Consider the following 26,284-nt stretch of genomic DNA (forward strand, 5'->3'; position numbering starts at 1 on the left):
AGAGAGAGAGAGAGAGAGAGAGAGAGAGAGAGAGAGAGATGAAGGGAGATAGTGACGACGAAGGCGCATACGGTGGCGTTGAAGTCAGGGGTTGAACGGGCTGACGCTTTAAGCGATGTAAGTTACAGAGACGCTCCGGAGCGGTCTCGAGCGTAGATTAGTCGTAATCTGGGTACATTGCACTCTGCAGTGTCCTCGGTCTCCATTCTCTCTCTCTTTCTCCCGCTCATTGTCTCTCCTCGTGTTCCTCCTCTTTCTCTGTCTCCTCTGTTAATAAACGTCTCTCTCTGTCTCTCGCCTTCTCTCTGTCAGCGCGCTCTCCACACACCACATCCTCTCCGACGCCGACTGGTCGTACATTCTCATACTCGAACATCGACATCGACGTGTGCTTCGTGTACTCGGCTTGGGTAGTCGCTACGTCGTTCGTTTGATTATTTCTCGACTACTTCGACAGTCTGCGTCCAGAGAGAGAAAGAGAGAAAGAGAGACAGCGGTAGGTCCTCGCCCTCGTTGTTGTTGCAGCCGCGGAGTTAGCGTCCCTGACGATCGCGACGACGACGTTGCATCGATAGCAGCGGATTCATGGGAGATCTCCCGGTCTGCGTCACTTCGATACCGGAATCATAATTCTCCCGACGTAGTCCCGTAGCCTATTTCGAGTTATGAATTGGAAAACTGACGGCGTTACGCCAAGGGAATATGGTTTGATCGTGAACAGTGGAAGGTCCAGACGGAAAACCACGAGTATCGCTCGAGTAAAGTCGTCGGCGCTTTCGACGTGCGACATTTTGCAACTTTTTGTATGTATAAGAGTTCACGAAAGGCGTGATTCACGAGAACGCGTAGAGAAGAGCGCAACTACTTCGTGTTCGTCCTAGAGAACGCAAACGAGTGGAGTCGCAATCTCGACATTAGCCGCGATAACTATAGCGACGCGCCGCGATATCGAACAAACCGCGCGCATACGGATTCATTATTGAGAAGTTCGCTCGTCGTGAAGAAGGATGTCGGAGAAGAAGCAGCGTACGTCTGAGGAGAAGCAGAATAAAGAGAGCAAGAAGGCGGTCGAGAGGGTGGTCGCTGTGGGAAGACCACGCGGGATCGTGTTCAAGAATGAAGTGCTCGCTGATAATATCCGGTAAATACACCCGTCGTGGACGATTTATCCCGATAATTTTCGCACGACATGCATTCACGTCCGGACGGTAACGCTCACTCCACCCGCACGCGATTCCTTTTCAGCAAGGAGACAAACCTCCACGAGAAAATCTCGCAACGATTGTGGCCGCGCAAATACGAGCACCTGACCGGGCAATTTTTCAACGAGGTAGCTTAAAAAGACGGAAAAGGGAGAAAAAGAACTCAGTCGGCGCGGAGGAACATCCGCGCGCTGCGGACCGCAGACGAATTTCAATGTGGCCCGTGTCACTGACCGTAGGTGCTGATGGAAGAATGCAGAAAAGCGGGACTTCCGTTGGGCACTTTCAAGCGTGACCCGCCGGAAGACGCGGTCGAACGTTCACCGATTCCCTTGAAAGCCTCGCCGGCTGTCCCCAGCACGTCATCCGCGGCCATCGGCCACCGTTCGTCGCGCGTGGAACACAACCTGGAGTTCATGGGTCGTTTGTACGTCTCGCCTAGACATACGATCGAACCACCTATGGACGACCCGGAATTGCAATGCGCCATGCAACAACAGAAGTACATTTTCCTGGGTTGAGAAATCGATTATCTATGAAGAAGAAGGAGGGGAAGTCATTCGCGTTTACATTGTGATCTCGTTATTTCACTGATGACGCGTCTTATTCTTCAGTTGTATCTCTTATATTATTCGTGCTTTTCAAATAAAACGAGTACATCTGCACGCGTTTCGAGAAAAGATCGGAAAGAACATTTTGTCTCAAGTATGTGTCTTATACATATTTGAGTATCAAATATCGTAAAAAAGTAACTTCTATAGAAAGTACATATATTATACAAGAGATTTCATGTACAAAATATTATGTGCACGAATCTAATGTTAAAGGATCTCTTACCTTTTGGCCCCAAAAATATGTTATTCTCAGTAAATCTTTTTTTTTTTTGAAAAAAATTCATTAAGCGCCTTTTACTCAAAAGCATGTATACAAAATCGACGTGTCTTCAAAAATTCCTCACAAAAATTAAAAAAAAAATTCCTGAATATAGTCTATTTTGTTGGCCGCCCACATATAACAGATTAAAGGTATAAGGTGAAAACCGTTCAATAGTTTACCATATGATCATGTATGCAATGTTTACGTGCCAAAGAACTTCTACTTCAGCGTGGGTGGTAACGTCAACAAGATTGGATTCACCTCGACCGCAACCAATTTCTCGTTTAGCTAATTTAAGTAGACAAGATGCTGCAATCAACAAAATCATAGTAATATTTTCTCTTCCTTGCTTGCCAATTAATTGCCGCGAATGACATTTTTTTAATTAACTAACATTTTCACTTTGTACTTCTCCACAAGGAATGCGTTCTGAGCTTTCCATATCAACAACGAATTGCTGTTCTTTTCGTCTCTTAGATCTTCGTCTTCGTTCGGAGGCTCGATGTTCTTATTGATAACATACATGCCGTTCTGCATAATGATGCTGTTCCCATTGTGAATCAAATGTTACGTTCATTGGGAACTGACATGCTGACTACTGCCTCGACAGACTCCTCTGCATAGTGTTTGAGAACTGTGTATATCTGTTCGGTATACTGTATACTCGCTAGGATCTGAAATTTTATATTTTATTTATATTTATATTTTATTAGTTTGTTTACGATTAAGGCGAGTCTCGTTGAAATGGAAAGACGAACTACATCGATGATGACAAGAGTTAACTTTGTCAATTTTAACTTAAGTTTTTTGAAATTTGACATTACTTGCAATATAGAGATGATAAACATAAGGTTTCGTAGAACCTCTATCGACGGAAGACTAAATAATGAGATTATAGAGGCAATTACGCGTAACATCGTGTAAAAATGAAGCTGCGGTAACGCGTAATACGACTTTTTCTTTCATCGTTTGACCAATTAGCGTTGTATACATGTTTTACGACCGCACATTATTTGGTTCATAGCTGTTATTTTAACGTTGTATAATGCGCAATGTCGTATTCACAATGCATCGTGTATCGCATAATTTAAATCGTCGAGGTACATATACATCCACGATTTCCAATTCTCTTCTTCCAGTCTCTCACCTTGTGATCGGAATACACTATGATCAGATTCAGTGTCTCCTGCATTGTCATTGCCGTCAGTGGACAGCTGTACTTGGGCAATTGCCATGCTTTTAGCGACTCGAGTGTGAAATCTTCATCTTGGAGTTCTTGTTGATGGCGTAAGAAATGATGCCTTCCGTATGAATGTTGATGCGTAAGAAATGAAGTCATCTTCTTCATTCCTAATTGCAACAACTTGATGAACTCGTTCCTCAATTGATGATCAACATAGCTAGACCAACAATTTCAGTGGGTCTTTAGTGGCTGAATTCAGTTTCCAGAGCTCCAAATGACTGCAAAAGATTTTCATGATCAGGCTCACAAGCTTATGCAATGTACGATGTTCTTGTTGTGCGATAACATGATAGCCAGCACAATCAGATGTGTAACTGTCATGGAACTCGATTAGTATCTCTATCCTGGAATTCCAGAAATGCTTCCAGGAAGCTCTGTAGAAGTCGCAGGAAATGATTACATTGTTGTCAGGTGCCAAACTATTGCTTTTCTCGATCTGATTTCTAAAAGTCATCATTTTGTACATCACATAGCCAGTTTCACATTCTAATAGTATTCGTGGAGTGTAATCATTTCATCCATATTGTCTCATTTAGTACATAAGATTCTGCCTTTTTATTTGTCAAATACTTTCTTATGGCTCAATTTCTTCTTGCGCACACATATAAAGTAAAGATATTAATGTACCCATTTTTATACTCATAGTCAAGTAGTTTCTCTCATTATCTACATCAGGTTGCTCTTCCTATAACCATATCCTTATGTTTCAAGGTTGTTAAATTGTACTCAGCACAGTGCAGGCTAGTTGAAAATAGTCTGCAACTGATCCAAAGTAAGTTTTCTACAAAGTTCTCTGGACAACCAATTCTAATATATTCAACAAATGGTGCATTCAAGACATTCCATAGACATTTCTATAGAATTATTGTTCCTTAAAAAAAATTAAGAAGGATATTGAGTGATATAATAATAATTATTATACTGACTTTGCGAGAATAAATTTTCATCTTTGGGTTGCATTCCAAAACATCTTTTTCAAAGAAAATTTTATTCTTAAATCTATAGTTACATACACTATAGACTTAAAAGTAAAATTTTTCTCGGAAAGGACGTTTTGGAATAAACCTTGGTTCATAAGACATATATGTGACTGACTTCGGTTCTGCATTAAGTAAGATCTAACGTATAAGTATGATATGAAGCCATTGTATCATGTACTCCTTCTTTGGATTGCATAGACGTGAATGTATATACGTAGTACTTTGTAACACGCGACGTTCACACGTGCACGTGAATGTATTGAATGGTATTGAATTAGTAAGACGATTTTATACTTTTGACGACATCTTATGACAAGCGATATAACTGCAAGTTACAACAATTTGGATCTCTAGCGACATCTTACAGTGTATATGGTAACTATAAATATTTAAAACTTTAACTAGTTATCGATATTGATATTTTAAAATATTCTGTCGTTGTTTGTGATTGGTGTTAGAAAAAATACTACGTATGTCCATGAAGCCATTATTTTGAGAAAAAAAGAAAGAAAATACTCTGTCCTGACAATTTTTCCAAAAAGAAAAATTTTCCAACCGATTTTCAAGAATTGTACATATATGAGTTAATATTATATTCGTAATAGAGATAAAGAATTGTGCTTGGGACAAGAGGTTTGTTCTTTTCAGCTAAACTGTCTGAACTAGTGCAATAAGTTAGAGTGAGACAAAATACATTTGTTTCGCGTTGGCTTATTGCATCAGTGTTCAGACAGTGCAGCTAAAAAGAACAATGTAACCTAAGGTTACAGTCGATTCATATGATACACGTTCGCATGAATTATATGTACTCATATATACTTTGCACGAAACGGAAAGTAAATTTTACACTGAATAACATAAGACATACAAATGAAAAAAGAAAAGAAACGATTGCTATTAGCGCACAGACATTCAAGTTATTATTACTTACGATCGAGAATTTTTACATGCACGTGTACACGTTACAACATCGACGAAATTTGACTGCGAGTTGTCCGCGCAAAAGAGCTCTAGCTACTCGCCACAAAATCCAGAGTATCCGTTGCGGGACAGCTGCAAACTTGAGACGCAAGGTCCCGATAAATTCTATTTTTCCTGTTTACGATAGCAAAAGCCACCTCGAATATGAGTAATGAATTTGACGCGATAGATTAATCGCAACGAGATTCGACCGCGGACGCTGTACATTTGGATTGTGAATTTCGTGTTTCATTATATAAGTCGAAAACGAAGATAAGAGATCTTGCGTATTTATATTTAACAATTTTGCAGGTCATGCTGCTGAGATAACAATTAATCACATTGTCGCGTGCAAAATATTCACATGCCGAAGAACTTTTGCTTTAGCGTAGGTGGCAGCTTTTCCGATAACGAAATTGGATTCACCTCGACCGCAACCAATTCCTTGTCGTTCAGCCAATTTAAGTAAACGAGATGCTGTAACCAAGAAAAACACGATAACATTTCCTCACTCTCCTTACATGCCGCTAATTAATCGCCGCGAATGTAATTATTTAAAATTAATTATTGTTTTTTTACCTTGTACTTTTTCACTACTCGAAACGCATGTTGAGCTTGCCAACTCGACAAAGAATTGCTGTCCTCCGTGCACTCGCCGTTCTCGACCTTCATGATCTTCGCCTCTTTCACAGACTCGCTGTTTTTATTGATAACGTACACGCTTGAGTCGTCCTGCATAATGATGATGTTTTCATTGTGTGGATCAAATATGATATTCGTTATCGGGAACTGACGTGCTAACCACTGCTTCGGCAGACGACTTTGCAAATAATTGGAAAACTGAGTGTATTGCCTGTTCGGTATATTGTATTCTACGATCTGAAATTCAATATTTACATCTTATTTACATAGTATACAATCAAGAATGTTAAAGGGATGTGTCTCAATGAATTCGAAAGACACGATTCATCATGTCCGTTTGAAAGAGACAACTTTTTCAACTTATATTCAACTAAAATCATACAATCTCTCTTTGTTAACGCAATCATTACGCTTATTGAAGTTTAGCATTAGCCGCAATATCGAGATAATAAACCGTAAGACTTCATAGAGTCTGCATCGACGGATAACTCAATAACGAGATTATGAAGGCAATTACGCGTAATGCTTGGCGTAAAATTGAAGCCGCGATAACGCGAGTTTTTCTTTCATCGTTTGGACCATTAACGTTGTGCACGTCGTGCTTTATGATCGCGCGTTATTCGGTTCCCGGCTTTTATCGTTGTGTAATGCGCGACCGTAATATACACGTCAATGCACCGTGTATCCCGCAATTTTAATTGTCGAAGTGCATATACACCCGCGACTTCCACCTCTTCTCTCACCTTGTGATCGGAATACACTATGACCAGATTCAGTGTCTCCTTCTGCACCGCCATCGCCGTCGGTGGACAGCCGTATTTAGGCAATTGCCATACCTTCAGCGACTCGACGCCTTCGCCGATGAAGTAAATGGCAATTCTGTTTTGCCGGTCCGCGCACACGAGGTATTTACTGTCCGGCGAGAAGCACACCAGGCCGACGTTCAAGATGGACTCCTTCGTCGTCTGGAATGAACCGATATACCTCAGACTCTTCTTCTCTACCTTGAACAACGTCACGGTGTTCTCATTTCCGTCGTTGTTGATGGTGACGAACAATTTGCCGTTCGGACTGAACAGCATCTTCTGTACTCGTTTCATCATCAAGTCTGTGTCGTTCCTGGACAGCTGCGCGTCTCCCTCCATCACGTCGAAGTTGAAAACTCTCACGTAAGTGTCTGTGGAGTACACGATCGTCTTGGAGTCCTTATTGATGGCGCAGGAAATGATGCTCTCATCATCCTTGGTCTCTAATCGCAGCAGTTTGATGGGCTCATCCTCCAATTGATGCAACATGACCGGACCGACCAATTTCGGCGTGTCCTTCGTGGCTGAACCCAGCCTCCAGAGTTCCAAGTAGTTCGTGTACCGCAACAAGATACACCTACTCTTTCGACAGACTGTGGCACAAGGCGGTTGAAGTAGAGGAGGATATTTTACAAGGTTCTTAGGCGGATAGCTCGAGACAGCCAAGTATCCGTCTACTCCGGCCGAGTAGAGCTTGCCGTTGTATTCCACGAGAGCTCGGACGTCGTGAACGTGCAGCCTCCTTTCGATTCCTTTCACCCACTGGGACTTGCCGCTGGATTTCAGCATGACTTTGCTGAAGGTCCTCACAACCGGGTCCACGCCTGTGCAATACACGGTGTTCTTGTCGTGAGACAAGGTGACAGCTAATATATCTGCTGTGTGACTCTCGTGGGACTCAATAAGCACTCCCATGTTGGGATCCCAAAAGCACAAGAAGCCCTGAGAATCACCAGAAACAATGACATTGTCATCTGTGACTGCCAGACACCAGACTATCGTCTCTTTCTTTATCTTGCTTCTGAAAGTAGTCATTTTGTGTATGGCATGGCCAGATACTGCGCTCCATACCCTGATGGTGTCTGTGGAACCTGTGTAAATCATTTCACCTGTGTTATCCCATTTGATACACAGAATTCTGCCTTTTTGCTTGTCAAATATCCTTTCGTAGATCAGTTTGTCCTCGTGCACAGTAAAAGTATTGATATATCCATCCTCTGTACCAACAGCTAAACGGTTCTTCTCATAATTCACATCCATACACCATGCTGATCCTCCTATAACCATAACCTCGTGCTTGATTCCCAAGGTCTTCAAGTCGTACTCGATCACTGCACCATGCAGACCAGTCGAGAATAATCTGGAGCCAATCCAGAGTAAACTTTCTATCGAGTTTTGTGGACAACCAGCTATGATGCACTCGATAAATGGTACATTTGTGAGGTTCCATATTTCTATAGAATTATCATTCCTTAAAAAATGATTAAGAAGCATATAATATATGTAGCAACAATATTACACGGTAGTCAAGCAATATAATAATCAATGTTACTGTACTAACCTCGCAAGAGCTAATTTCTTTGTGCTTGGTTCATGAGACATACATGTGACGGATTTCGGTTCTGGATTGTAAAATCTGATATTGTGAATGTGATATGAAGCCATAATTGCGTAATCCTTTCTTTATTGTTGTTAGATGTAATTTCTGGTGTGATTGATCGTACACACGATGTACACGTGGTATAATCTCAATTGATCATGCCGGCTCAAATATGATTTCGATCAAATATGAAAATATATAAAAATTTATTATTTATTTTAGATACTTATATATAAATTTTATTATTTATTTATTTATTTTTATATTCACAAACACAATATACATTTCAATGTTCAAAAGTATCGACTTGCCGATATATACAGGCTGCGTTCCGAAATTCACTGTCAGTACTGAAATTTTATAATATACGTAACATAAACTATAGATTTTCAATACTGGCAGTGTATTTCGGAACGCAGCCATAGTGGTGACTCGTAGCAAAGATTTTGGAACTAAAAGTCCAGATGGCAGGCAAAAATAACAAGTCTAAAGGCTTTTGCACAATGCCAGGCTGCAGGCAATAGAAATAGGCATTATGCAGGATCACACCGCGTCCGACGTCCGATATCCAATAGGAAAACAGCTTTCTAATATAGAATTCAATTCTCCATTGGAAAGCTATTCCTTTATTGGATATTGGACGTCGATATCAGACGCGGTGTGAATCCTGCATTAGCCAATAGGAACAGGGAATAGAAATAACTTACCAATCTGAATTCCTGTTCCCTATTGCTGTTGCTGCTTATTGAGGCTGTTCTTTTCAGCTGCATTGCTGAACTGATGCAATAAGTTAAACCAGCGGCACACGGTGCTTGTTTTCATACTGGATTGCTTGCTGATTGGTGCATTTCTGAAGATGGATGGAAATATATAAATCAAAACAGAATATTTCCATCCAGCAAGCAATCCAGCACGAAAACAAGCACCGTGTACCGCTGACTTTAAAGTGAGATAAGAAGTTTATTTGCGTTATCTGCACTTCCGACACTTTTATACCTAACGCTCGTTGCATATTGATAGCATGTTCGACTGGTTCTGGATTAACTCACTCTGGGTTATTCAGCCTACGTTTATTGGTTGAACAAGTACTTATAAGCTTTATGATTGGCCAGTAGAGACTTAGACGTCATTAATCACTCTCGGAGCGATTAACCCAAGGCTAGTCGAACACGCTATAACTAACTTGACCCAACTTTCCTGCTTTTGCGTTCGCGCGAACAAACGCTTGTGTGAGGTGTATGCATAGATATATGGCTCCTGCACACAGGACGCGGTAATGCTTGCCGCGCGGCGGAAGTTTGTGCGAATCAATATGTTGTTTTTCCGTAAGCCAATCAATATGTTGTTTTTCCGTAAGACCTAGGAGTCGATTCTGTATCTCGAAACGAAGTGAAAATTACAAAAATGAGCAAATATACTAGAATATTCGTAATTTCATTGGTCAGTGTCTAGTGAATGTGCTCACTTTTGTAATTTTCACTTTGTTTCGAGATACAGAATTGACTCTCTAGAAGGTTATTGCGGAAAGCAGCATATTGATTGGCTGTTGCGCCAAATTCTGCCGCGCGGCAAGCATTACCGCGTCCTGTGTGCAGGAGCCAATAAGGTCCTCACACATGAAATGACAACTGCATGTGCATACATAAGACTGTATGGACCAATGAGCATCGATTATTGAGCATCAAGCATCAATATGGCGGCTAATTACTCGATGCTCATTGGTCCATACAGTCTTGGGTGCTATTTCACGTGTCGTACGATAAACTTTTCGGATACGTTGATTGATTGGCAAATAGAGTATTTCTAGGTTCGTCAACCAATGAACGTATCCAAAAAGCTTGTCGTATGACACGTGAAATATCAGCTTTATGCTATGCACATGCAGTTATGTCATTTCATGTGAGGGCCCTTACCACAGATGGCAATGGATCGCGCTTTCGCCACACGAGGTCTTCAAACGCAACTCAGGATTTGCCTACGACTCCCGCAGCCCTTAACCCGTAAGAAATTGACCAACCACAGTCTATTATTTTTAAAATAATCTTGGTCAGTTTATTACGTCTTAAAGATTAAAGCAAGGTTGTGGACAAGGGATATAGCTGCGTTCGGGAAGACACTGAGTGCTTTCCAATTGCTTAACCATCTTGACACACGTATATAAAACCAGTTTATTGGTTATATATTATCTAAAATATCTTGTAAGATAATATGCAACCAATAAACTGGTTTTGTGTAACATAATATACGCAACTAGAAAGCATCCACTATTTGGTGCTAAAAGCGTGTTCTGTCCTTATTACTTACTGTAAGTTGAACAAGGACAGAACACGCTTTTAGCGCTAAATAACGTCTCCTCGAACGCAGCTTATGGATACTGGTCTAAATGTATACACTAATCCGCGTTCGTTGCCTCCGTATTTGAACAGAAAACTGACGGAAACGATCGGAACTATCGAAAAATTTTCATATGGAATAGCCAATGGCGCGGACAATGAATGGATAGGTGGACAATGAAGTCAGCGCGCAGGCGCGCGGGGAAAAATGCACTTTCCGGAAAATCGGCCCACTTCACAGTGCTCGACTTCGGTGGCGTACTTCAGTTGAAACCAGGTTGATCGCGCTAGTGGTCGGCACGTCACGCATCCGCGCGTGTGGGTGGTGTGTACGTGTGATTACGTCGTCGTCAGATTAGTGACGGAGAACAAGTAGGCGTCTCGCTCTTCACGAGCTGTGCGTGCTGTCAGTCTCGTCGACAGGATATACAGGATAAACCGGTGGATCTTCTCAGAGGCGAGGCCGCGAGTGTTCCGAGGTAAATCACACTTCTACATCGCAATAACTCGGCCCGCGCGACACGAGCGCGATTATCGATTGCGACTATTTCCAGAAAGAACGGAGTGACGCATCGCATTGACGCGTTAAAACCCGTGTCCGATGCGCAATCGTTTCAACATCTTGTCGCGAATCGCGATCCACAAGTCTTTCTGCTCGTCGGTGAAATCGCCACGGCCTCGTTCGTTGCGCGCGCTTGACATTCGCGTGTGGTGATCGCCGTCTCGTGGCGAGAGAACCATTTCGCGTGACAGCCGCTCGTTCCCCGCTCGTTTCCCGCTCGTGGTAGACCTGTAATCACTTCGAATCTTTTCGCGAGCTGATAATACAAGCCCGACCTTGCTCGATCGACTTATTCCGTCGAGAGAGGTAGTCGATTTCGTCGCGGTATCCGCCCCCTCACGTGATTCCGAATATTCGAATTTTCTGAGAAGTTCTTTTATTTTTTTTTATCGTCACTCATCGCCGAACTTTGTTTCGCTTATCACGGTGAAACATCATTCTGAGCGCGCACACACTGTAACGAGCGTGTTTGCACGCACGCCTACGTGAATATATCTAACGAATCGTGCACAGGTATGTGTATGTGATACGCGCTCACGTACACGTAAAAAATCTTACACTCAAGCGATACGGTCGTTTAGCATTAATCGCGAACGAGATACCGCATTGATGTGATAATATTTGAAAGAAGAAGAAACCAAGAAGTAGAACTGAAGACGTATTAAACGCGCAGCGAAAGCCGAAAGCACAGGTATTCCCGGTGCACGCTCCGCGTACGATTTCACTTTGACGTTAATATCGTCGGGTCTTCGCGGAAATAACTGCTTGTCCGTTTTCGCTTGCGTCATCCCACGTAAACACCGAATCTTTGCTTGCTGTACAAAGTGCAACACTCGAAACAGTTCGATCGTTGTTATTAACGTGTGATGCTGCAAAGTTGTCTTTGCTCTCTTCTTTTTTTTTTTTCCTTAGGTAACAAAGTGACACTCGACATACTAATGTACTACCAGTCTATTCTACCAATTCGTATACACAAATTGAAATAATTCGCTTGATTAATCGCTTGGTGATCTCAAGTAACGATAAGTTTCCCTGAATAATCGCCGAGACAATACGGATAAGATATCTGGGTATTTTTTGGTCTATATTTGCGCATGAACGCACAAAGACCCGCTGTTCTTCTTCCAGACGTTCGACCATGACCCATTGGACAAAAGTGTGAATCGCGTACTTCCTTGACTTCGCGTCTAACGTTTTGTGTGCTGTTTTTATTTTTCTATTTTTATCGCCCTTTGTTCTCCTTTCTGGACCACGAAGGAATTGCTAACTAGCTTGACCAAATTAACAAATTACCTAGTTTCTCGGGGATTTCAGGTATTCCAGTCTTCTTCGCAAGAACGTGTACGTGTAAGATATAGTTTTAAGTAAGACTTCGACATAAGTTTGTATTTTTATTGCTTTTATTGCAGTGATATTTTTTTTATTTTCATAATAATGTTATATATTGTTATGTTTTTTTAAGGTTGCTGTGCGTTGCAGTTCCAAACCACTAGCGAGAGTCGGTTATAACGATAGGTTTCTTTTCAGCTAAAACAAAACCGAAAAGATGACAACTTGGCAAAGCACACCTGGTGCGGGGTTCTATCCGGGGCAACAAGGTTCTGATCTTTTTTCTTTCTGTTTACCAATAATACGTTTTATATTGTTATATCTCTCACACTATGTTTCTTTACCGTTCTTATACTTTTCCATTATCGGTCCACTCGGCCAGCAGTAAGCATTATATATCACTTGCTTGAGGATATATTCTATTTCATATATTTCAAAGCACATTGTCGTGACGACGATTCATTTTTCCAAACATCTCTCTCGACAACAAACATCATTAGTATCACATTCGTATAGAGATCACGTCAGCAGGAAATATCAGTGTCACGCCCATAATGTGTCGGGTTTATTCGATGCATCCTCATATATCCATATACGTATAAACATATGACGAAAATTTCTTATGTCCAAGCATAGTTCTCGCGAAATCAACTTTTACTATTGCACACATCCGTGGAAAGATAATAATTTTCACAAAAGAGCGTAAGACATGCACTATAAAAGAAAAAGAGCGTAGTGGCTGCTGTTAGTGCACAGACGTTCAAGTCTTGCTACTGCTTGCGATCGAGGTTTCTCACATACGCGCGTGTACGCGCTATTACGTCGACACTTACGTCGTCGAAATCTGACTGTGCAGGTTACCCGCCGCAGAACCCCGGCTACCCGCCACAAAATCCGGGATATCCGCCGCAGGACAGCTACAATCCGGGATACCCGCCGCCTTACTCCGCGGGACCGCCGCCAGGTATGACGTATCCACAACGAATAATCTTATCACGATTTCCTTTAATTACTGCTTATTCATTCAGCTCTGTCATTACAGGTCCCGGATTCGTACCGCCGCCGGGGATCCCGCCTTACGGTCAAACACCACCACCAGTTGGTCCGGAATTCGGAGGGCCGCCAGTTCAGTCAGGGATGTACGGATCCGGTTACGCGGAGGATCCTCTGCATGATGAGGTCAAAGGGTTCGAGTTCAATGACAAGAGTATCAGGAATGGCTTCATCAGGTAAGAAGATTGTATGTCGCAAACGCGTTTGAGACATCTTGCATTTCATTCGAATGCACATACGGAAAAGAAAGAAAAATGACAGAAGTTCCAGAATTCTATTCAATTTAACAAGATTTTTGATTAATCAGAAATTTTGTCAACTTGAACGGAATTTTGGTTTGTTCACATTTTACCAGATATTTGATTAATCTAATCAAATTTTATTTTCCGTGCTATGACTACATGGTATTTTCATTTTCGTTCTTTTTTTTTAGGAAAGTGTACAGCATCTTGATGTGTCAGCTGCTCATTACCCTTGCTATGATCACGTTGTTTGTCTACCATGAACCAACACAAAAATGGGTACGTTCGCACAGGGAAATGTTCTGGATCTGCTTTGCCGTGACCATCGTCCTGATCATATGTATGGCTTGCTGTACCAACGTGAGACGCAAGGCCCCGATGAACTTCATATTCTTATTCCTGTTCACGGTGGCAGAGGCCTTCCTACTAGCCACGGCCGCTTCAAGCTACGAACCTGACGCGGTAGGTTGATCGAAAGCAGATTCGACCGCGGATGCTGCACATTTGAATCTCGTGTTATAGTACTATTATCAGAAAAGAAGGTAAGAGAATTCGCTTGTTTACATTCAACGATTTTTCAGGTCATGCTGGCTGTCGGAATCACTGCGGCAGTTTGTCTAGGATTGACAATATTTGCGTTTCAGACGAAGATCGACTTCACCGGGTTGCACACTGTTCTGTTTGTTGCTGTGCTCATCTTACTTATCTTCGGTATAATCGCGATGATCTGGCATGGAAAGATCATGACATTAGTTTATGCGTCTCTCGGCGCGTTAGTGTTCTCCATGTACTTGATCTACGATACGCAGATGATGATAGGCGGCAAACATAAGTACTCCGTTTCGCCGGAGGAATATATCTTCGCCGCGTTGAGCCTGTACCTAGACGTTATTAACATCTTCATCTACATTCTAACTATTATCGGCGCTTCGCGAGATTAATCGCTGTTAATTCCATTATTCCTGACGTGTTATAACCGAGGTACATCAGCTTTTATTTATCGCCGTCTTGCTCTGACTCTCCGCAGCCAACGTCGTCGTCATCATCGTTGTCGTTGTCGCCTTCGCAAGAGCACATTGTAGACGAGCAAACGATAAAGGAGGCAGTATTGGCGAAACTTTCATTTCTACGAAGTGATAGCTTTTACAAATTTTCAAAGATTAATGTTCACGAGCAGCACGCTTGGGTTCAAAACCTTTGTCTAGTCCCGTAAGACATAATGCAAAGTATTTCCTGTCGTCTCGGGGAGGGACCTGATAAAAATTCTAACAATTATTGTGCGTTTAATATATTGTAATAGTTATTATTGTTACTATCGACAATCATTCAAATTTCTTTGCAATATTTGTTTTGATTAATATATATGTATTATTGAAATAGTTTCTTACAAGAGATTAGATAGACATATTTCTCACATTTCTTTGAAAACACTTTTCCTTTTTTAGATTTCAGTGTGATCGATAAATGTATACATATAATTAAAACTATCTATATATAATATAATTACTATTACATGTCTTAGTGTGATATAAGCCCGACACTAGTTATAGTATTGTATTGGCTGCAAAACTCCAAAAAACAATTCCAAAAGACAATTTTACATCAGTTACCAATATATACATATACACATATATCTAAAAAGTTGAGACTGTGTTTATTCTTTGTTGATGTTTGCATAATAAAACATACAATTATTCTCCAGATCTTCTGCTCTTCAGTTCCGATTGATAACGTGCAGGAATTACGATCTTTCGATCAGCACGTTGACGTAGAACGTCAACACTCTAATGCACAATAAAGTGAAATTATTAGTCCACATGTAAAGTTCGTTACGCAACGCACGACGAAGGTGACATTTACAACGTCACAATGCCTGATTAGGCATTCAGGAGAAATAATTAAAAGATCATTACTACCGTTGCTGAATTATTAAGCTAAGTGCAAAGAAATGTCATGAAAGAACTTGTAATCCGAGCCATATACGCAGCGTGCTGTTATGTTTGTCTTGCTATTACGTGCTCGAACGTTTGTACATGAAGCGTTACGCGTATTATTCGATTAATAATTATATATTCACGGTTTTCCGTTTAGAAACACGTAGGTCCGTATTTCATGTAATTTATACATACAGGTTTGGGAAAATTACTTTTCGAAGTAACTCGTTACTATTATCGTTATTCAAAGAAGTAATGATTCATTATAATTTACATTTTTTAACTTTCCTTACCAATTTTGAAGATTTCGTTTTACATTCTTTTTATAAAAAATATAATTGCACCGCTGTTATCGCGTTACTAACGAAAAATACTATTACCAAGTCGTTATTGGAGAGAAAGTAACGGTTTTTTTACTTCCCAATCCTGTATATACATCTATGTGTGTATGCGTATGTAGTGTAGGAAATGAAAATGATGATTTCGAAATTGTGAATATTTATATTTGTAGTAAATATTGGCCTTACACAAAAACGGTTAAAGCTTTTGGCTTCAAGCTTTCTCACCTTAACTTAATATACAAATAAGCATGTGTGGTGCGGTCCATATAGGAAAAGCATTTAATGTTTTCTGAAAAGATATTCTTTTCAATGTTTTTTTTTTCTTTTTTTTAAAGATCAGAAGCCGACACTCGTACTCACACCACTCAACTTGGTAACAAATTGCAGTTTCATAACAAACAATACATTCTCCTAATTATCTTTGTTCGTGCAACAATGTAAATATGGTGTTACGTGTGAAACTTGAAGGTCCATTGGTAAAACTTGTAGGAGTTCTACCTTTATTCACCCGCATGTGTAGGATGCTTCTTCATTTAATCGATCAGAATGTACCAACATATACTATGGGTAGAAATAAGGAAAGAAATTTTACATAAACATGGATCTGAAAATATTTTATTACAAAGTTATGACAAAACGAAGAAAATAATATTTAATTTTTTATCTCAAATTTTCGATTGTTTCCGTTAATACAAAATAAACGAGATCGTTGAGAAATGGGATTTTACACTGTACGAATTTTTCGTATTAATAACGTTTGCTTTCCTTATTCCTACCCTTAGAGATAATGGTGCAATTAAATCTTTTAAATAGGAAACATCCCATATAAACTAACGAAACCTCGAGTTCGTTTATATGCCACAGATACAATTATAGATACATATGCATGGAACAGCGCCCGTGTAGTTTTACAAACTTGTCTTATTGACATTTACATGGATGTAGTTAAAGAACATAACTTTTAAGTGTTGATTTCAATGAGTAAACATTATCCAGTGAATACTCTTCTTGTCTTTTTTTAATAACAATTTCATCTGTTTTTTCAATTGCAGCATAGAAAAATGTAGTTTTGTCGGAGCAGATACGCGTGCGACTGGATTATAACTTGTTCAGGCAGTGTCGTGAAGTGTTTAATTATGTTTTTATGCTTTGAATTACGCTCTAAATCTATCGAGGACTCTATTCCAAGTGGCACGAGCTGATATATAGTTCGTTTATGCGCCGTTAAAATAAATAATATATAAAATTAGCAGCACCGATTCGAAGTTCGCTCTACCCTTCGATCCACTGTTACTCTGTCGGGCGCGTCTTGTGGTTCCTTGCCGTGTGTTTTGTCCAATATCGCTTCCGCCAGTTCACTAAATGCTCGATCAATGTTAATGTTCATCTTCGCGGAAGTCTCCATAAATCTAATGCCGTGCTCTCTCGCTATCTATAAGCAGAAACATTTTCTTTTAATATCGCAACCCAATCGATTTTGTCAAAATCTTGTACTCTGCACAATAACCTGTTTATAATACAATTAGTTGTGATAATTAGGTGTGTTAGTAATTAAGTACTTACCGCCTCTCCCTTTTCAGTGCTAACAACACGTTTATCTTCCATGTCACTCTTATTTCCTAATATCATTTTTTCCACATCTTCATTTGCGTGCTGTGGACAATATTTATGGAATTGTTATAGAATCAATTTTGTCCTCTGTAACTCATAAATTTATTAATATACTGTATATTATATTACACATACCTCATCAATTTTTCTCAACCAATTTACTATATTTTCAAATGTTTTCTCGTTAGTAATATCATAAATAAGCATAATGCCCATAGCTCCTCTGTAATACGATGTTGTGATAGTGTGAAATCTTTCCTGTCCAGCTGTGTCCCTGCGAGTAAATAAGCATACAGATCATCTTTCAAAATACACTTTTAAACATTATGTTTAAACTTTTAAATATAGACTGCTTACCATATTTGTAATTTGATTTTCTTTCCTCTTAATTCCACTGTCTTGATTTTGAAATCAATACCTGTTGACAAAAGTATTCCTTTACAATCACGCTCTTATCAAATTACCTTAGAAAAACTCAATAAAATGTATACAAATATTGTATGTACTAATAAGGACATATATCAATCGGTGAGATTAAAAAAAAATATTTACATATCAATTTATTGTCCTTTCACTACAAAGTTATCAATGTTTATTGACAGATATATTGTGAAACTTGGTGCGACGAATACGAGGCAAGTGCTCCGTTCTCATAACCGACTTACAGATCCGCGGAACATCACGCAAGCAAAGTACGATTATTTTTTTCTCTCGAGAGAAAACGCTCGTAATTACACTCCGGCAGACGTTCCTGCGCGCGTGTGTGTACGCGCGCCCGCGCGCGTGTACGTGCGCTCTCGCCTACGGAAACGGAACTGTTTTATCGTGGTGTAGATTGACGCGATCGCGCGACCAAGTCGATTTCGTTCCTCTTCGTCCAGGCAGGCGCTGTATTCTAACCTAATCCGCCGGATGTAGAAGCGAGCCGCAAGAAAATCCGCGACTCTCCTTCTCTCTCCTGCATGCTCTCCCTCTATCTTTTTCTCACCTATCGTAGAAATGAACGTGGTGGAGAAGGCATCGTCCGAGAAGCGGAACAGTATGCAAGTCTTGCCGACGCCGGAATCGCCGATGAGCAGCAGCTTGAACAGCAGGTCGTACGTCTTCTTCGCCATTTCGTCGTGGTGGTCGTTCCGTGCCCAAGAAGTGGAGGACGAGGCGTCGCTGACGAGGTGGTAAACAGCGCTAGGAGCAGGCAAGAGGAGCGCGGCCGGGCGGCTTGTCGCGGTGGTGGGCTCGTTGCAGCGATCAGCAGCGATTCTCCGTGCGCCGATGCTCCGTACATCGAACGTTGCGCGTTACCGGTTATAGGCTCAAGGTCGAACGAGGGCGCGTCTCCCGACGTTGCAACTTACGTACGTATACGTACGTATCACGTCGCGTTGCGTTACGTTGCGTCGCGTCGCGTTGTGCTGTGCTGCGCGCGGGCCAACCGGTCGCGGACTATTAAAAGACGGCGCGACGTCACGCGACGGAGTCAACACGACGCAGAAGCCATCGGGGGTAAGCCTCGGGGTAACTTTCGGTTCGCCGTCTCACTCTCCTCTCGCTGTCTCCCTCTCCGTCTGTCTCGGCGAGCACAACAGTAAGTACACTTGGCGCTCGGCCGGTCGACGGGCAGAGATCGTGCCGGCGTTACCGGCTGAATGAGCGTGCAATTCGATGCAACGCGCGCCGCGTCGCGTCGCGTCATGTCGCGTCGCGCCGGCCGCGCTGTCATGCAACGTCATTCGGCGGGAATTCGCCGGTAGTTGGCTGTTTGAATCTTCCCCGGTAGGTCGTCGACAGGGTTGAAGAGGAAGATCGCGAGAGATACCGCCATTGCCGGTTGTAACGTATCGCGTTTCCCTTTCATTTCACGTCACACGAAACGCGACGCCATTTTAAGCGTGTGGCATGTGCGTTGCTTCTCCGCGGCAACTTCATGCTGAACCGTGTCAACTTTAATTTGTGCGTGGGTGGAAGATTTTTAATGATATCATTTCTTAAAACTTATAAGTTACATTGAACGTAAATTGAATTAATTCTAAAGTAATAATAGATATTTCGACGGACAGGAAACACGTTCTAGTGAAATGTGTAGGCTTAAAATTTTCAATTTTGCTATAAGACTTGTGTGACTCGAATAAAACTCTCGAATGTGTATCGATTTTTTTCGATATAGATTTACCGCGTCGAAGTTTGCGGCAATTGGTAAAAAAATCAGTTGTATTCGTTTTTGCGCTTCAATGTTGAGCAACTTTGTGCAAATCGCGAATTAAACGCGAATTAAAGAGTGCTCTTGTATAATATAAACGTCTCTGTTTATTGCAGGAACGATATGCGTCGTGATAGTAATCGAACATCGATCTAAATGTGGATCGTTTATCGGATATTGCGATTACTGCGCACGCGCGAGATCAAAAATACAAGGCACCGCGTGCGGGCTGTGTGCAGCAGACCGTAGCAGTAGACGGAGGGCACGTGTTGACGTTCGACGTCGACGTTGTGTCGCGCGTGCCTTTTCGATATACAGTGACCTGACACATATGACGCAATAGATTGCGTCGAGGTAGTGGACATTCTCAGCGTTGGAAGTGAGAACGACACAACGGCGACGCCGACGACGACGACGACGACGACGGCGGTGGATTCGAGCCAGTGGAACGACGGGATAATGGCAGCTAAGATGCAGCACTGCGAGCCACCCAGCTCGGCGAGTTCCGAGAGGTAAGCAAGCGCGCACGTGGTGTCTACCATTCCGTCGTGCGTATTTGTCGACTTCACACGTTTTGTTGACATCACTCGACAAATATACTAACCGTGCGAATTTTTTGTTTTTTCTCATAGCGACGACGCCGAGGTGTGCTTGGATGACCGTGAGATCTGTCTCGTGGACGAGCTATGTGAAGATGCTGAACATCATAGACGTTCCGACGTCGTCACGCCGACTCCACAGTCTCCCCGACCACCGTCCACAGGTAGATATTTCTGACAGATACATTATCAAGTGAACTGTTCTAGAATCCCTTTGAATGTCTTCTTTTTCTTTACTTTTCACTTGGAATTCCTATTTCATCAGACAATCTTACTAAAGTTATGATAAATTTAGATGTTCTTTTCATGTTTATCCTTCTCGTTATCTGTTACAATATCTCTTTTTGAATATCGACTTTATACTATGTACTATTGATAAGTTCTTCTATTGTATATATATGACAGTGATTTATTTTATTTGTTAAAGACTATTCTCTAACTATTTAGAATAGAGATGATATTTAGAGGAAAACAAATATTTATTCTATTAGGTAAATATATATCTATTTCAAATAAAACATTCTATTCTATTAGATAAATAGGTATTTATCTCAAATTAGAGTAAATTCTATTATATTTGAGATAGATATCTATCTAGAACAGAATAGATTCTAATTATGTGAAATGGAACAATAATTAGAAGGATGTATATAATAACATATATAATATTTTATCAATCAGGTTTTTGGACTTGGGTATAGGAATGCGTACAGTTTGTACAAGTGTAGCTGATAACAGGCTGATCATGCAACAGTTTTAAATTAACAGCTAAGAATCTTTTAATATAGGATTGCATCAGATATGTTATCAGTGAATGAAGTAATCACAATGATATAATTAACCTGTAAATATATATATATATATATATCATGTTTATTAAAGTGCATGTAAATCCATTGCAGATTCAATGGTTCAATGAAGTTGTAGCTGTGAGAAAAAATGCAAGCATGTCCTGAGTTCCTTGACCAATTTGTCCTGAAGACAGTGCAACAAGTATAGCCAATCTTTCCTATCTCTAATCCTACCTTCAATCCTATCTTTAATTCTTCAACTTTTAATTAAATTAATATTATTTCTGCATTATATATATAAAAATTATATTTATATAGCAAGAATTAATGTATTGATAGTATTGTAAAAGTATAGATGATTATATGAGAAAGTAAATGATAATATAAACGAAAAAGAAATATGTATCATATGATTGTAATAGGATCGCAGAAGTCACCACGGTCGCGCAGACAACGTACTACCAGTATGTCGCAGTCGAGCAAGAAAACATCAGCAGAGTCTATTCTCAGGAGTAAAACACGAACTATTTATACGGCTGGTAGGCCACCTTGGTACAATTCGGCTGGTCAACAAGTGGAGCCCTTTGTTATTGGTTAATAATATTCATCTCTAATTTTTTATTTTTAACTAAATAAATATTTTATATAGATTTCGTAATTCTTATATGACGTAAATTTAAACGGGGAAATTCGTTTGCGGCAGGTATTTGTGGCGGCAGCGCTTCCGGAAAAACGACAGTTGCGACCAAAATTATAGAATCTCTGGATGTTCCATGGGTTACTCTTCTCAGCATGGACTCGTTTTACAAAGTGCGTCGAATATTTTATGTACATTCATCGTTAATACAGTTCAGAATGACGCATCTTACAGATGTTATCGAGTATTTATCTCGTAGGTGTTGAACGAGAAACAGCACGACATGGCTGCGCGCAACGAATACAACTTTGATCATCCTGACGCTTTCGACTTTGAGCTTCTCAAGATCACATTGCAACGTTTGAAAGAAGGACGAATGGTGGAAGTTCCTATTTATAATTTTGTAACGCATAGTAGGGAGAGCAGAACGGTAAGTTGATATACTTATTACGACTGTTGTAGCTGTATGCGCAAAAAATTAACGCGATTTCTACATTTAACATCACACGAACCTCTCCCAGAAGCTCATCAACTCTCTTAAATCTGACCAACTCCGCCTCTTATAAAGTTCTTAGTTTACTTTTCAAAAAATTAAGAAATTTGCAAAACCTTATACATTATTTTAAATCTTATGTGTATATACATATATATAAAATGAAATAATGTTAAAACAAATATCTCGTCTAGGGCGTATAATATTTTGATCTTTTATTTGATAGAAAACTATGTATGGTGCCAATGTTATTATATTCGAGGGAATACTGACCTTCTACAATGTGGACGTGTTGAAGGTAAGCCGATAAAGAGATAGATGAATTTGAAGATCGCACCAGAGATTGAAAATAACCAATGTTTCGTTTTCAGATGTGCGACATGAAGGTTTTTGTCGATACCGACGCAGACATCAGACTTGCTAGACGCTTAAAGAGGGATATCTCGCAAAGAGGAAGGGACCTGGAGGGTGTATTGAAGCAGTATAGCACGATGGTTCAACCCTCCTTTTACTATTACATTGCACCTCTTATGGTCCACGCGGATATCATCGTGCCGCGTGGAGGCGAGAACGAAGTGGCTATAGAGCTCATCGTGCAACATGTTCACACACAACTTCAGTTGGTAAACTATCAGCTTCTACTCAGTTATTTTTATGTAAAACAGTTATCAATATTTATCATATAGTTATCGATTTTTCATGCGCTTTTCACAGAGAGGTTTCAAATTGAGGCAGAAGCTGGCGCATTCGTATATTGGTCAACCACTGCCTTCGTCGCTGTACTTACTTCCGGATACGCCGCAGATAAAGGGTCTTCATACGTTTATACGCAACAAGGAGACGTATCGAGATGAATTTATCTTCTATTCCAAACGATTAATCCGTCTGGTCATCGAATACGCTTTATCTTTGTTGCCATTCGAGGTAAGTGTAATTATAATCGCGAGATAAGCGTTTGAGGACACTTTTATCTCAAGAGAAACTTTGTTTCTCTACGTTATCACCAAGGGGAACACCATTCAGTCGTTGTTTGCTCTTTGAATCTACATCATATAAATCGATCAAATCGGCATTTCACAGTTAATCATTCTTATGTGAAGGAAGTGATAATAGAAACACCGCAAGGTGTGTTGTACAATGGCAAACGGGGTGCAACGGATAAAATATGTGGCGTATCGATATTGCGCGCCGGCGAGACCATGGAGCAGGCCGTTCGAGATGTATGTAAGGACATACGAATAGGCAAAATTCTCATTCAAACTAATCAACAGACTGGCGAACCCGAGGTAAATGCTGAAAATTCTCTTCTTCCTAAACGTGAACGTAATTGCAGAACAATAACTCGCATAATCTCTTGTATGTCTCCAGCTGTATTACCTCCGACTACCGAAGGATATCAAGGACTACAAAGTGATCTTGATGGACGCCACAGTCGCCACTGGTGCAGCTGCTATCATGGCGATCAGAGTATTATTGGATCACGACGTGGCCGAAGAGAACGTATTATTGGTGTCGCTGCTGATGGCGGAATCCGGCGTGCACTCGATTGCGTACGCTTTTCCACGCGTAAAGATCGTTACGTCCGCATTAGATCCCGAGATAAACGAGAAGTTCTATGTGTTACCCGGTATCGGAAACTTCGGCGATAGATACTTTGGTACCGAGCCGTCCTCCATTGATGATTGAATATCACAGCAATCTTTAGATCTCTTCGTTTAAATTGCATATTTGATGGTGTTGATTAAATTGTGATACAAATGTGACTACAATAATCTATCGTAATGTATCTTTAATAAAAAGATACATTATTATTATTGTGACTTTACGATCAAAATGTTTCTTATATTGGTTTTCACATCGTAAACTAGTACCATTTATTGTTTAGGCATAGATGATAGTTGTGCACAGGTAAACTCTATTGGTTTTTTTATTTAGTCATAATTACATTTTAATAACTTTTATTTCCCACTTATCATTATTTCTGTTCGTTCTTTGCCAGATTCGCTGTACAGTTTCCGACGTTTGCGGAGCGTATTTTGTGATCTATTTAAAGTGGCGTCGTGCCGATACTAGCACCGACGCTACCAGTTTCCGCGGCATCCGCGGCGGTGCCACGTAATTGCCGGTATCCTCGCGCACTAGCACGACGCGAACGTCTCCACGAGTCCAAGTTGTTACCGGCGGGATTACTCGGTTGACCTAAGAGATAAGTTATCAATCGGTCCAAAGCAGCCAAATCTTCGCTCGTGTTGCCAGAATTCGTCAATCGATCCATACGCGAGCGTAGATCCGCGCCTATCTCCTCAATACTCTCATTCTTCTTCGTATTGCCTCTACTCGTGTTCCCGCGATTATGAAGACCAAGCCGAGATCCGATCTGCATGCAATTAATTAATGTCGAATTATTAAATTGTATTAAATTTCATTAAGACTGATTAAGAATCTCTAAGTACCTCCTCCGGTCCATGTTGCCCATAACTGAGTCGTTGTACTTTCCTGAAAGTCTCATCGTCCATTGCTTCCCTCACTGCCTCGTTAAGTGTACGTTCCAGTGCTCTTTGTTTAACTTTACTCAGCCCCTCGTAGTAACTAATTAGTATATCGATAATGTAATATCAAGTTGCAACTTTGTGTATGTGTGTTATGATGATATTAGAGTTTGCGATAACTCCATACCTTGAATCGACTGAACTGTTATCCCTCGAGATATTTTTATCGCGAACCAGACGGATGTCGTGCTCCCAAAATCGGCGCAACTCGGGCGTGGATGTGTATGGCGCGGCCACTTCTTTAATCTACAGTCGAACGCCAGACGAGAACGCCAGGCAAAAATAGAAACAATAATAAGCGCACGTGCTTGCTGAACACGTACTTGAAATTATTAAAATCACCTTGTTTAACATATCACGTCTTATCGAAGATATAAGTCACGTAATTAGATGAAATTTTACAATTAGCGTCGCGATATGTGCATCGATAACACGATGATACGATTGTCGGGCCGTAGGCCCCAGCAGACGCAATTTGCGATTATATTCTCGATAATTATCTGCATCGCGTGCTAACTTTAATTACCTTCAGAACTATTATTGCCGTAATAAAGATGCACATTACGTTGATAAACGTCAAGCACGCGCTGATAATGCCATTGCAGAAGAATTCGACGGGCAGATAATCGGTGTAGACGTACTTGTACGAGCTATTAAAGTCCGTGTAGGACTCGCCCTTGATGTGGGGCATTTTTATGGGTCGGTAAATGAGCCATATACAGCCGAGAGCCCAAAATAGACCCTGCGAAGTATAAGATCAAGCTTTCAGTCTATAGAGATGTGATTACGTTGATCGTCGACCATTGGAGTACAATCGGAGAGAGGAGAGAAACACGAATGCGTGTAGGTATCTTTATGGTTTGTAATGATTATAATTATACCGTTCGCATCATGTTTTCTAACCACGGTACATGACTATTGTTCACTCACGCAGTTAACAACCGGCGGCAGTAATGAGGCTGATATGGCGACGCCAATTAATGGTCCATTGCTGCCTTGCAGCAAGGCGACCGCGACACCCGTGCCGGATGGCAAAGCCCACAGAACACCCATCCATAGCGATCTGTAGTTGCCTCTGTGTGAGTGGAATGTCATTGAATATATTAAATGTACGATTATAATAATACAGTACGAAGTATAAAATCTATACAGTATTATTATAATTATATTTTATTATATTTGTTTTATTATATCCGTGCACGTTGACTGCCATAGATGGTGATTTTCATAGATTGCTCCAAAGTTTAATTCAAGTTTGAATAACTAAAGTCACGGTAAATATATATATATATATATATATATAT

General features: G+C 40.7%; 6 protein-coding genes across 14 annotated transcripts in view; 3 read left to right on the forward strand and 3 right to left on the reverse strand.

Annotated features, from left to right (window-relative positions):
- The first annotated feature begins 102 nt into the window (after positions 1–102).
- On the forward strand, positions 103–3,540 carry LOC116849131. Its single transcript, XM_032825989.1, has 3 exons — positions 103–1,141; positions 1,246–1,330; positions 1,442–3,540. The coding sequence occupies exons 1-3, from the start codon at positions 1,008–1,010 to the stop codon at positions 1,721–1,723; spliced, it is 501 nt and encodes a 166-aa protein (XP_032681880.1). The 5' UTR covers positions 103–1,007; the 3' UTR covers positions 1,724–3,540.
- Positions 3,541–5,198: 1,658 nt separating this feature from the next.
- On the reverse strand, positions 5,199–8,893 carry LOC116849122 (U3 small nucleolar RNA-associated protein 4 homolog). The gene is made up of 4 exons (XM_032825965.1): positions 8,271–8,893; positions 6,647–8,180; positions 5,841–6,140; positions 5,199–5,738 (listed from the first exon to the last, which is right to left on the reverse strand). The coding sequence occupies exons 1-4, from the start codon at positions 8,372–8,374 to the stop codon at positions 5,622–5,624; spliced, it is 2,055 nt and encodes a 684-aa protein (XP_032681856.1). The 5' UTR covers positions 8,375–8,893; the 3' UTR covers positions 5,199–5,621.
- Positions 8,894–10,889: 1,996 nt separating this feature from the next.
- Positions 10,890–17,105, forward strand: LOC116849127 (protein lifeguard 1). 8 transcript variants are annotated; one of them, XM_032825979.1, is made up of 6 exons: positions 10,890–11,121; positions 12,667–12,802; positions 13,390–13,497; positions 13,576–13,762; positions 14,020–14,290; positions 14,410–17,105. In XM_032825979.1, the coding sequence occupies exons 2-6, from the start codon at positions 12,751–12,753 to the stop codon at positions 14,767–14,769; spliced, it is 978 nt and encodes a 325-aa protein (XP_032681870.1). In that variant the 5' UTR covers positions 10,890–11,121; positions 12,667–12,750; the 3' UTR covers positions 14,770–17,105. The 8 variants fall into 8 exon arrangements, with proteins under 8 accessions (XP_032681870.1, XP_032681868.1, XP_032681875.1 ...); XM_032825977.1 differs by having other exon boundaries at positions 12,732–12,802; XM_032825983.1 differs by lacking the exon at positions 10,890–11,121 and adding an exon at positions 11,735–11,895 and having other exon boundaries at positions 12,732–12,802.
- Positions 16,703–18,829, reverse strand: LOC116849130 (ras-related protein Rab-10). Its single transcript, XM_032825987.1, has 5 exons — positions 18,703–18,829; positions 18,072–18,132; positions 17,850–17,988; positions 17,667–17,756; positions 16,703–17,535 (listed from the first exon to the last, which is right to left on the reverse strand). The coding sequence occupies exons 1-5, from the start codon at positions 18,827–18,829 to the stop codon at positions 17,350–17,352; spliced, it is 603 nt and encodes a 200-aa protein (XP_032681878.1). The 3' UTR covers positions 16,703–17,349.
- On the forward strand, positions 18,804–24,870 carry LOC116849126 (uridine-cytidine kinase-like 1). Of its 2 annotated transcripts, none has more exons than XM_032825975.1 (11): positions 18,804–19,299; positions 20,028–20,423; positions 20,544–20,674; positions 21,724–21,894; positions 22,005–22,111; positions 22,198–22,368; positions 22,658–22,729; positions 22,803–23,054; positions 23,146–23,355; positions 23,532–23,717; positions 23,800–24,866. In XM_032825975.1, the coding sequence occupies exons 2-11, from the start codon at positions 20,371–20,373 to the stop codon at positions 24,115–24,117; spliced, it is 1,671 nt and encodes a 556-aa protein (XP_032681866.1). In that variant the 5' UTR covers positions 18,804–19,299; positions 20,028–20,370; the 3' UTR covers positions 24,118–24,866. The 2 variants fall into 2 exon arrangements, with proteins under 2 accessions (XP_032681866.1, XP_032681867.1); XM_032825976.1 differs by lacking the exon at positions 18,804–19,299 and adding an exon at positions 19,525–19,664 and having other exon boundaries at positions 23,800–24,870.
- LOC116849123 overlaps positions 24,445–26,284 on the reverse strand; it is a 6,497-nt gene continuing 4,657 nt past the window's right edge. The window contains exons 8-12 of the mRNA XM_032825966.1: positions 25,911–26,055; positions 25,507–25,722; positions 25,108–25,226; positions 24,885–25,020; positions 24,445–24,808 (exon numbers count right to left, since the gene is read on the reverse strand). Coding sequence (XP_032681857.1) covers positions 24,479–24,808; positions 24,885–25,020; positions 25,108–25,226; positions 25,507–25,722; positions 25,911–26,055 — 946 coding nt within the window. The 3' untranslated portion in view covers positions 24,445–24,478. The remainder of the gene's footprint in view (positions 24,809–24,884; positions 25,021–25,107; positions 25,227–25,506; positions 25,723–25,910; positions 26,056–26,284) is intronic.

This window comes from Odontomachus brunneus, unplaced genomic scaffold, assembly GCF_010583005.1.
Source record: "Odontomachus brunneus isolate Ranch 3 - 2012 unplaced genomic scaffold, Obru_v1 Obru_scaffold_107, whole genome shotgun sequence".
Classification (NCBI taxonomy): Eukaryota; Metazoa; Arthropoda; class Insecta; order Hymenoptera; family Formicidae; genus Odontomachus; species Odontomachus brunneus.

Bases quoted from the DNA above. Each gene is read 5' to 3' on its own strand.
- LOC116849131 (XM_032825989.1), top strand. From the start codon at position 1,008: ATGTCGGAGAAGAAGCAGCGTACGTCTGAGGAGAAGCAGAATAAAGAG. The intron at 1,142-1,245 runs GTAAATACACCC...ATTCCTTTTCAG, and splicing joins GTGCTCGCTGATAATATCCG to CAAGGAGACAAACCTCCACG. The intron at 1,331-1,441 runs GTAGCTTAAAAA...CACTGACCGTAG, and splicing joins CCGGGCAATTTTTCAACGAG to GTGCTGATGGAAGAATGCAG.
- LOC116849122 (XM_032825965.1), bottom strand. From the start codon at position 8,374: ATGGCTTCATATCACATTCACAATATCAGATTTTACAATCCAGAACCG. The intron at 8,181-8,270 runs GTTAGTACAGTA...TCATTTTTTAAG, and splicing joins AAGAAATTAGCTCTTGCGAG to GAATGATAATTCTATAGAAA. The intron at 6,141-6,646 runs GTGAGAGAAGAG...ATTGAATTTCAG, and splicing joins TAGTGTATTCCGATCACAAG to ATCGTAGAATACAATATACC.
- LOC116849127 (XM_032825979.1), top strand. From the start codon at position 12,751: ATGACAACTTGGCAAAGCACACCTGGTGCGGGGTTCTATCCGGGGCAA. The intron at 13,498-13,575 runs GTATGACGTATC...CTGTCATTACAG, and splicing joins CTCCGCGGGACCGCCGCCAG to GTCCCGGATTCGTACCGCCG. The intron at 14,291-14,409 runs GTAGGTTGATCG...ACGATTTTTCAG, and splicing joins CAAGCTACGAACCTGACGCG to GTCATGCTGGCTGTCGGAAT.
- LOC116849130 (XM_032825987.1), bottom strand. From the start codon at position 18,829: ATGGCGAAGAAGACGTACGACCTGCTGTTCAAGCTGCTGCTCATCGGC. The intron at 18,133-18,702 runs GTGAGAAAAAGA...TTTTGTCAACAG, and splicing joins CACGTTCATTTCTACGATAG to GTATTGATTTCAAAATCAAG. The intron at 17,536-17,666 runs GTAAGTACTTAA...TTCTGCTTATAG, and splicing joins GCACTGAAAAGGGAGAGGCG to ATAGCGAGAGAGCACGGCAT.
- LOC116849126 (XM_032825975.1), top strand. From the start codon at position 20,371: ATGGCAGCTAAGATGCAGCACTGCGAGCCACCCAGCTCGGCGAGTTCC. The intron at 20,424-20,543 runs GTAAGCAAGCGC...TTTTTCTCATAG, and splicing joins AGCTCGGCGAGTTCCGAGAG to CGACGACGCCGAGGTGTGCT. The intron at 22,730-22,802 runs GTAAGCCGATAA...TTTCGTTTTCAG, and splicing joins ACAATGTGGACGTGTTGAAG to ATGTGCGACATGAAGGTTTT.